Genomic DNA, 10,884 nt, shown 5'->3' on the forward strand with positions numbered 1-10,884 from the left:
CGCTCTCCTATGAAATATTTGAGATCAGATCTAGTGATCTGCATCGTAGAGAACTAGTCTTACCGACTAGTGCCGATTAAGTGTTACACGAGTACTACCTACTCCGTAACCCCGGCTGATCTCACAGCTGCAAACAACTGTATTTCTTTAACTTAGTCCTCAACTATTAGCATCAGTTTCGCCTTTACTTCGATTAAACTTAATTTTATAATATTTCCCCTTATTCAATAACTCGTCTTCCTTCTCGTATTCATTGCATACTTTCGAAAGCAATCTTCTATGCCGCTTTTGACGTCTCCCCGTGTTTTATATAAATAAATTTGAAGTTCACTTTGCAGCGGAATCCTGTGGCGGAGGCCAGTTGATCTGACCTCATAAAAAAGTCCTGAAGATTAGCTCTCCCGGATTCGATTTCCAGGCTTGCAGTTTAATCGACACGTGCATGATTAATGCTTTGAAATAAATGGAAATTTTTGAAATTATTTTAGAATAAATTTCTATTTTTTCAGTCTTAATTAAAACATGTGAAAGACGTTTATAATATCGCGATATTATTACGAAATTTAATAATAATAAATGTGTCATAATATAGCTCTCCCGGATTCGATTTCCAGGCTTGCAGTTTAATCGACACGTGCATGATTAATGCTTTGAAATAAATGGAAATTTTTGAAATTATTTTAGAATAAATTTCTATTTTTTCAGTCTTAATTAAAACATGTGAAAGACGTTTATAATATCGCGATATTATTACGAAATTTAATAATAATAAATGTGTCATAATATAGGCTATATATATATATATATATTACCGCATGTGTCACGTATGGAATTCTCAGCTATGAAAATCACAGTGTAAATAAAGGCGATTAAATATATAAAATGACAAAAGCTATGAATACAGAAGTGATTTGCGTCGTTATATTAGTTCTTTGCGTCAATATCGATGCCTTTGGTAAGAAACCTTTTCTTTTCGTGCGATTAAAATATTCATATTTTTATTAATTAATTTTGAATTTAGGAAATAAGGTACCCATAAACTGTCATCTTCAACCAGATGAAAGACCGTGTAGCCATATAAGGTTTAGTTATTATCATAATATTTCTACTCGTAAATGCGAACTTTTTCGTTATGGTGGATGTCTCGGAAACGGCAACCATTTCGAATCTTTACAGGAATGCTGCGATCGTTGTTCTGCAAGTAAGTTTAGCTATTTGAAATTGTATATTAAGTTGGCAATTACTTTTTAAATTAATATATGAATTTAACGTTAGTATTTTGTTTCCCCCTCCCAGCAAATTTGGAATGTAAACAAATTCAAAAAGATATACAGGAATTAATAGACAGTCCACCAAGACCGAGTGGAAAAAGCACTGAAAGGTGGTAGTTGGTCACTGGATCGAACTTCATCTGCTGACTGAGCGCATGGAGTTTTGTACGTCTTCTTCCTGTGTTTTATTCTTTAAATATAGTCGGTTTATCATAAAAAGTCCTTCCGGGGAGCACCGCTACTTCGTGTCTATGTGTTCTTATCTATAAAGGGAATAAATATCTAAAAATGATTTCCAGTCCATGTTACGCAGTAACGACTAATAAAGTGTCAGGAAGTGTTTATGTTTTATACATGGCGAACTATATTTAAAATAATCTGGTTTGTTTGAAGAATCGGCCATTTAGGAACCAAACAGTTCCAAATGGCTAAAAATATATGGGGTGTTTATTCCAAATTTTATTGATTTTCAATGAAAATGAATAGTAGATTTGAAGTTTATGTGATTTGATTTCTGGTGAAGCATTTCAAAATTTTAAAGTTTAAATTTATTAAGATAAAGAATTAATTAAGTATGCACGTATTGTGAAAACAAGAGATTTACGTCTTTAATATTTCTGTTACATGTAATAAACTGAAGTATTTAACAAATATTTTAAATAAAATATTTAATAAATTATATTTATATAATTTATTTTATAAACTATAACTAGAAGAGAGCTGAAGTAACTATCATTAACGGCAATTATAAGACCGGATGGCCGTGCGGTCAAGGTGGCAGCCTACGGCTCTGGGAGACCGGCGATCGAATCTGGACGAGTGGAGGAATCCCCAAAAATTTTTCGGATGGTTGTCCGTTCGAATATGTCGAGTCTCGTACCTCAACGCCTGGTCGTCCCATTTTGGGCCTGGCCGAACACATAATGGGCTTGATATAAGTGATTAGTGCCCACAGGGCGGAAAGAGTAAAAAAGAAAACTGCGATTATAATATTTATTAAACCCTTTAATAAATAAAGCATTGGTGTTTTATTATCATCATTCGAGTAAAGACACCATTTGTAACAAAATAAGATTTATTAAAGTCAACCAAAGTAAAAAGTTACAACTGTAACTCTGCTAAATTTCTTTCTATACTCTATTTTAATGCGCGGAGGGCCGAAATAGAGAGTTTACAATACTGAATTTTCATACCTCTTGGAAAAATCTCAGAGGGATATTCTTCTGTAATATCGTCCCAATTATGGTCCCGAGTTGTGACACAAGATAATGTCGTTAGGCTTTACGGGGTAGTAAGGTCCGTCGGTGGAGTAGAACAATATCCGACCTCGATGCTTTGTCTCTTCTGACGAACGGCTAGCGACTCCCCCGAGGGGGAAAGAGCAGCTTTTATAACTTTGTGGTGGGAAAACATATCACCAGACCGATTGTTAAAGGTTAAAGTTGTTGTGGGGATGAAAACAAATGACGAATTCGGCTGGTAAGTGTAAACTTTACACTGTTACAGCGTGAGAATGTGTGTTTTTTGATAGGAAGGGTTATAAAATTCCCACGAACTCAATAGTTCTTTTCTTTGGGCACAGGATTAATTCATGTAGGAAATTAAATAATAATTCGAATTTCACATCATCCTATATGTATATGAAAAGTGCATACATTTTATATTTATATTAAAAATATAAAAAGATAAAGGTATTCACGAATCAATTAATATTTTTCCACGTAGAAATTGTATTTAATAAAAAATGTATTTCCTTCACTATTCAAAATAATTTAATTGTCGGAGCGAGGCGAAGCTGAGCGACGACTAGACTTCATGCATCCCTTGTTAACATTATAACTCTAGAATGAGTTATTCGATTTTGATGAAATTTTCTTGGACAACTCATCATCTCTCAAGGATGAAGTGGTTAAAATTTCAACTCTCAAAAATAATCCATTTCTGTAGGACTGGAGATAGGGGTCAAAACGAAAGTCGCGTTTTTCTTCATTATTAGAGGTCAAAATTAGCTGACTAAGGCTACGTTCTTCGTGGCAGCGTCTATTTATCGAGCCTATTTATCCAGAGATGAACTTGATCAGTAGAGCTATATCTAACAAATGAGCGAGTTAAACAAAGCAACGAAGACTACTTGCAGTAAACAGGGTGCTCTGTTGACTGCAAGTATCATCTGAAAACACTCCAGATATTGCCCTGCCTTCGTCCAAAGATGACTCATCTCTTGGTGTCTCCAAGTATTTGAATATCTCAGTTAATGCCAGAATCATGCTGAGAGTCAACTTATGGGTTCAAGGAGGTCTCGTCAATGGTTTACTAGGAACTATACGCTACATTATATATTCTCCTAATGCTCGCCCTCCAGATCTTCCTCTGTTTATTTTAGTTTAATTCGATAGCTATCAGGGACCTTTCATCTATGGTATTCTGTTTCCAATAATCCCTATAACAAGTTCTTGGAACGATGGCAGTATATTGCGATATCGTAGACAATTTCCCTTATCAAAGCATACTCGTGATTATACATAAATCATTGGGATTAACTCTTCCGAAAATGAAAATAGATATAGGTAAAAAAGAGATAGCTATCGGTCTTACCTATGTTGCATTCAGTCGAGTGAAATAAATAACTGACATAGTATTTTTAAACAGTTACAGATTTACTCGTAGCGCTTTTTTTGTAAGTCCAAGGCCCATAGTGATAGACAGAATTTCATGATACGTTGGTATAGTAATTAATTAATTTAATGGCTTATTCTGATCTTATATTTGTACCTTTAAATAATAAAATTAGAAATCAAATATATTGTTGAGAACGAATAATTCTTTCTCTCTTTTTTCCTTCATAATCTAGAAAATGAAGGTGCGAGCAGCCTCGCTCCGACTACATAACTATTTAAAAGCACTGTAATATAAACCCGCAGGCATCTTCATATACAGGTTCTTCCAAAAAGAATAATATTAGGCTATATGAAAACTTTGCAGTGAACATTGAAACATCGGAAAACTATCCAAGTTTCACAATAACTCGTTGTTCAATAAAGGTTAAAACAATGAAATCGGTAATATTTCTAAAAATTTTTTTGTAAATTTTGAAAATAAAAATTATTCTCAAATTATCCTTATCCTTAGATGCTGTCAAAAGTATTTCTCTAACTTTGTTCTCAACTATATTAGCATCAGTTTCGCCTTTTGTTCGATTAGACTTAACTTTATACTATTTCCATTATTAAATAATTCGTTTTCTTTCTCGTTCTTGTTGCACACTTTCGTAATCAATTATCTGTGCCGCTTTTAACGTCTCCATGTTTAAAATAAATAGGCCTACAATTCACTTTGCAGCCGAATACTTTGGCGGAGGCCAGTTGATTTGGCCTCTCATAATAAAGTCCTGAGGATTAACTCTAAAGTCTTGATTGAAATAAATGAAATTCTTTGAAATTATTTATGAATAAATTTCTATTTTTTAGCCTTAATTAAAACATGTGAAAGTCGTTTATAATATTGCGATATTATTACGAAATTTAATAATAATAAATGTGTCATAATATACATATATCTGCGTTTCACGTGTGTAATTCTCAGCTATAAAAATCACAGTATAAATAAAGGCGATTAAATATATAAAATAACAAAAGCTATGAATACAGAAGTGTTTTGCGTCATTATATTAATTCTTTGCATCAATTCTGATGCCAAAAGTTAGAATCTGTTTTTTTTCCGTGCGTGTAGAATATTCATATTTTCATTAATCTGAATTAATTTTGATTTTAGAAAGATCAGTGGACTGTCAATTTCAGCCAGATCCAGGACCGTGTCGCGCAGCAATGCCTCGTTATTATTATAAATTTTTTACTAGTAAATGCGAACTTTTCATTTATGGTGAATGTGGCGGAAACAGCAACAATTTCCAATCTTTAGAGGAATGCTGCCATTTTTGTTCTCCAAGTAAGTTTACCAATTTCAAATAATATATTAATTAAGCTCGCAATTAGTTTATAAATTAATATATAGATTTCACGCTGGTATTCTGTTTTTTTTTTTTTTTTTTTTCAGAAAATTCGATTTGTCCTAGAAAAGTATAATGGACTACGCGTAAAATATAATTATTACACATGAAATATCGTTATTGCATTATAATAATTGTGTATTTGTTTATTCAAATGTATTATTCATTTGTAATGAGTTGAATGAATTAAAAATGCAGATTTGATTAAGGAGGAAATTGAAATCCTAAAATCCATCACAAGTCCATTATTAATATAGTAAGATGCAATTTTAATACATTTGGATTAAATGTATTTATTATTTAATAAATTTAATAATTATGTTTGTTTTATTTTTTTCGTGACTGATAATTAAAAAATAACTTATACTATTAGATGAAGGCTTTATACTAGTGAAATGCATGTTTTATTTGTATTAAAATAAACGGATTTAGTCAGTTTTGCATAAAAATTGTCTAGAAATAATTTCGTCTTCCTGTTTACATGTGAAGTAAGACTGGTATACTGTAAAACCTCGCTTAACCGAATTAATTAAGCGAAACCGTTTTTCTCATATAATTTAATGTAAAATACGATAATTCGTTTTTTGGCGAAAAAATCCTCAAGTATTTTATGTGTATCGTGTATTCAAAGAAAATTATACAATATACATTGTTAAGGATTGCGAATTATCTTCATCTTTTTTTCTAGCACAAAATGAATCAAAATGGAATGTCAATTCGATTTGCAAGAAACATAAAAAAAAATCACAGATAATATGTCAGATAAACACGCCAAACGATATGCAAAATTCTTCGGCTATGTAAAGGCTATAGTTAAATATTATAAATTAATTAATTTGATTAGAGATAGGCACTTATGCTTCCAGTTCGTATTAAATTTAATAATTATAAATAATTCATTTTTAATTTAGACATTTCTAAAATTTAATTTGGAATTGGTCATTAAATTTAATACGAATTGGCTGCATAACTGCCTACCTCTAGTCAAATTAATTAATTTTTAAAATATAATTATAGCCTTTACATATGCCAAGAATTTGGCATATGTAAAGTTGAGTTGTTTATGAGCATTTGAGTTGTTTATTATATAATAGGCTATGATTTGTTTTGCTCGTTATGCTAGGTTTCACTGTATTTCTTTCCGTTTTTCAATTCGTATTGACCAGTTTTTACTTTTTCGTAAAACATATCTACTGTACTTCATTTGATAAATATGCCAAAATATCTCGAATTTTCGCGCCGATAAAATAATTGTAACCATGTAAACTTTTATATGCTTGTAATAATTCTGCAGTGTAAATTCCAGATTTACTCAAGTTGTTATAAATAACCCCATACATAATTTTCGGTAATGACTCTTCTCTAGGTCTCTAGAAAATCTGAAGTCGTAAAATGTCATAAAAGTTATTAGAGAAACAAAACAGTAAGATACGGGTTTAATTTCACGAGGTACCGTTTTCTTTCTTCGATAGAGAGATCATTATTATATGAACTAGACATAATAGATCTTGAAAATTAGAAACCTTTAAAAATATTTGCTGGAAAAACTGTTTTTCCAATATCTACAATGCCTTCTATGCAGAAATTCGAAATGATACCTTTTCTCTCAGACATTCCTTCTTCCTTCCAAACGGTCTTTTCCTTCCTGTTAACTTCCATCGAGGCTAAATCCCATTTTCTGAATCTAAATTCATCTTTATTTTAAGTCGAATTGGAAATAAAATTAAACATTTGCGGATAGAAAGACAATTACTAACTGTGGAACAACATTTATCGATTGTTTAACGATTTAAAATGAAATTTAAATAACCCAAAGTTAAGAAAATTTCTCTGTCAATTTAAAATGATAACGATTATATCACCTTCCCCTTTCTCCAATTTACCACGACTTCAATCCTTTTCTTATCTCCACACTTAAGGATCAAAGTACTGGACGGATCTTACCTAGTTTATCGTAAATACGATGAGCTGCTGCTAAAATTAATTTCTTTGTAATCTTTTCGAAACACATTCTTCAGATTCATCACAATTATTCGAATGTCTCATTACTTTACTGCCGAATTATTCCTAAAACTTTTGTATCTGCTACTGTTTACAGAAAGATCACCTTCTCAACTCAAACTTCCTTTCGACGATAAACTTTTCATTTCTTGCACAAAACGTTGCAACTTTAATTTACTTTGAACAATTGTCACCCATTTACCAATACAAAAAACTCTTCATGATTTTCGGAATATCATCTTCTGGTTATGTCGACTCTCTTTTCTTGATCAATTTTAAAACTGACTGAAGGAGATATTGGATCACAGCTCTCAGAAGAAAGAGACTACAACATACACAAAACATCAATCTACAATGTCTATTGTTTCAAATGTCCATCATTTTCGTGTCATAGAAATCGGAGAAAGTTCTTATCATTAGGAAGCAAACTGATTTGTAGAAAAGCTTTACAAATATCTGCCAATGCACCTATTTCTTCCAAATGAATACGAGTTTAAATTATTTGTAGGAATCAATTCAATGAGATTTAATTTTTTTGCAAGACATTCGTGAAGAATGGGCAATCTCTTTTGCTTAGCCGATGCAACAAATACGGGTCTTATTCTAGCTGTGCTATTCTTGTTGACTACAGGTCTGGGTGGTAAATAATAACAAGAAGCTTAAATCTCATTTGCAGACAAATCTTCTATACTATTATGAAGAAGTCATTCTTGAAATACATCATCGTTGGTTTGATAGAAACCTTCTTATTTAAGTCTTTTAATTGTCGAATTCAATTCTTGAAAGCTAGTTCATAATAGTCTGGAAGTGGGGAATGTCTCAATTCACGGTAAATAATTGTAAAACGCACGGTATTATCTAATTTGACAGTGCTGAAAAAATGTTGTTCTGCGGAATCGTGTAGTTCTCTTTTCTGAAAGATCATTAATACCTAATGAATCGAAAGTCCATGAATCCGAAATACAAACGTCTTCATTCAACATAGAAATAACGATCATGGCTGCATCATTAGACAATGTTTGAGCAGGTGGCTCATGACTGTCCAAACTAATTTAAATTCTACAGCTGCGAGACCACAAGAAAGCTTCCTATATCCGTCTGTCATCAAGTTATCATTCACATCAGCGCCAATGAAAAGTACAATTGATTCACACTGAAAATCAGTAAACTGAATACCATGAACCGTAAACCCCGAACAGGTACTGTACTGTACGTTTAATTCTTTGACCCCTGAACAAAACAATCAATGTTTGCAGCATCATACAAGGAATTTTACTAAATTAGCAAGTGCTTTGTCTTTCTGTGGTGATAGTTCTCTATCTTTTCCCTCTTCAGATGGACAAACTCGAATCATCGGGAAACTTTTACACCTTTTCTTTCTTATAATGACATTTTTTGAACTTTTCTCTGACTTATAATGTCTAGAACAAAATACACAAATCTTCTGAAAGCCTTCTATGGAAGAAGCAAATAAGTCAGCTGCAGAAGATATGAATAATAATTTACCTCTCTTATAAGTGTTTTTCTCTCCTATATTATTAGAAAGCTCATTTGGAACGAATGAATCAAACTGTTTGATGGCCAAGTGTATCGTCACTTCATCAACTGCATTTTGAAACGATACAAACGATCAAGATCGTCCTACACAATGAGTTTGTGAACATTACTTGGTTACAAGAATGATTTCATAAATCGTTTCTTCTCTAAACATACGATGATCTAACAGAAATCTTTCCCAACAACGAAGTGTCTCGTCTGGTAAAGACTAATCAACTAGTGGCTATAACATCTATAACGCTTATCTCTAGCGACTCGTAATGCTTCCAATGATTGGAATTTTGTTTCAAGTTGATCATAAAGTTTTCTTAAAGAATTCCCATTAACTGAATTATTTTTCTGTAATCCTAGAGAAAGATCTCGAACGTATACTTTTATAAGTATTGAGAATTATTCTCTACCAAAACGGACTTCCAATTGTCCCTTTTCATTGGAGTAAAAACTCTTAATGAATTGTTAAGAAAGTGTTTACTTTTTAATAACTTGAGATAAGTAAGTGAATTTGTTCTAACTGTCTAAAGTTTTGTTTTGAAATCGATGGAATTCACCTTCGTCGATTTTCTCGAACTCTCCCCAAAATCGAACTCTCGAACTCTCCCTATGGCGTACGCCAGTTGATCTGGCGCCCCATAAAAAAGTCCTGAGGATTTGCTCTCCCGGATTCGATTTCCAGGCTTGCACTTTAATCGACACGTGCATGATTAACGCTTTGAAATAAATGGAATTTTTTGAAATTATTTATGAATAAATTCCTATTTTTTAGCCTTAATTAAAACATGTGAAAGTCATTTACAATATCGCGATATTATTATGAAATTTAATGATGATAAATGTGTCAATATATCTGCGTGTCAGGTGTATAATTTCCAGCTATAAAAATTGCAGTATAAATAAAGGCGAGTAAATATATAATATATCAATAGCTATGAATACAAAATTGGTTTGCATCGTTATATTAATTCTTTGCATCAGTACCGATGCTCAAGGTAAGAATAGATTTTTTTTTCGTGCGATTAGAATATTCATATTTTCATTAATTTGAATTAATTCTGAATTTAGAAAGACAAATGGTATATAATCTTCGGCCTGATAAAGAAAGGACCATGTCACAGATTAACGATTCGTTTTTATTATAATGTTTTTACTCGTGATTGCCTGCTATTCGTTTATGGTGGATGTGGCGGAAACAGAAACAATTTCCAAACTTTAGAGGAATGCCGCCGTTTTTGTGCTCCAAGTATGTTTACCAATTTCAAAGTCTATACAGTATTCAGCTGGCAATTACATTTTAAATTAATATGTAGATTTCACGATGGTATTGTTTCCCCCCCCAGCAATGTCGCATTATCCTAGAGAAAGTATAATTGACTACGTGTAAAATATAATTATTACACATGAAATATCGCTATTTCATTAAAATAAATCTGTATTTGTTTATTCAAATCGTTAGTAATGAGAAGAATGTATTTAAAATGCAGATTTGCTTGAAAAGGAAATTAAAATTCTAAAATCCATCCCAAGTCTGTTATAATTATACAGTAAGATGTAATTTTAAAAAGTTGCATTTTTGTCTTAACGTAATAAAAATGTCTTTATTCAACATTCACCGTTAGTGCATGCTGAATGTCGACATTTGCCGGTGTAAGTGAGAAATAATGATATTTAGCAAATATTTCGTACTTACACGAAACGACTGTGTGAATTCATTCATTCATTCATTTCTTTATTAACTCACACAATGGTACATGCCGGGTTCCGCAGTGAGCACTACCCGGTGATAACAAATTACAATAATAAAGATACAGATAGATATAGGTGTTACAAAATACATAATTAATTATAATATAAAGGTAAAATACACAGGCGTAATAGGTACACAATACAATAACACAATACAATACAATACAGAAAACACTGACGATCGAGCGGTGTCTCGAAGATTGTGCTTGGTGCGATTTCAGCTAAAATCCAGTCACATTCGACACCAATACACAAAGTCCATCCTTAAAAAGAGACAGCCATAAGCAAAATAGGATGAAGAAAAATGTT

At 32.1% G+C, this 10,884-nt stretch overlaps 2 protein-coding genes across 2 annotated transcripts in view; both read left to right on the plus strand.

The window, feature by feature from the left end:
- Positions 1-866: 866 nt before the first annotated feature.
- On the plus strand, positions 867-1,707 carry LOC111619895 (kunitz-type serine protease inhibitor homolog beta-bungarotoxin B6 chain-like). The gene is made up of 3 exons (XM_023361723.1): positions 867-955; positions 1,022-1,201; positions 1,297-1,707. Exons 1-3 carry the CDS (start codon positions 883-885, stop codon positions 1,386-1,388), a joined length of 345 nt encoding a protein of 114 aa, XP_023217491.1. The 5' UTR covers positions 867-882; the 3' UTR covers positions 1,389-1,707.
- Positions 1,708-9,812: 8,105 nt separating this feature from the next.
- LOC111619918 (boophilin-H2-like) overlaps positions 9,813-10,884 on the plus strand; it is an 8,293-nt gene continuing 7,221 nt past the window's right edge. Inside the window, exons 1-2 of the mRNA XM_023361742.1 lie at positions 9,813-9,821; positions 9,895-10,173. Of these exons, the coding sequence (XP_023217510.1) occupies positions 9,813-9,821; positions 9,895-10,173 (288 nt within the window). The remainder of the gene's footprint in view (positions 9,822-9,894; positions 10,174-10,884) is intronic.

Source organism: Centruroides sculpturatus, unplaced genomic scaffold (assembly GCF_000671375.1).
Source record: "Centruroides sculpturatus isolate CEXI.00-Female unplaced genomic scaffold, Cexi_2.0 scaffold160, whole genome shotgun sequence".
NCBI lineage: Eukaryota > Metazoa > Arthropoda > Arachnida > Scorpiones > Buthidae > Centruroides > Centruroides sculpturatus.

Excerpts from the sequence above, each read along its gene's own strand:
- LOC111619895 (XM_023361723.1), top strand. The coding sequence starts at position 883 with ATGACAAAAGCTATGAATACAGAAGTGATTTGCGTCGTTATATTAGTT. Across the intron at positions 956-1,021 it reads CGTCAATATCGATGCCTTTG|GAAATAAGGTACCCATAAAC; the intron begins GTAAGAAACCTT and ends TTTTGAATTTAG. Across the intron at positions 1,202-1,296 it reads CTGCGATCGTTGTTCTGCAA|CAAATTTGGAATGTAAACAA; the intron begins GTAAGTTTAGCT and ends TCCCCCTCCCAG.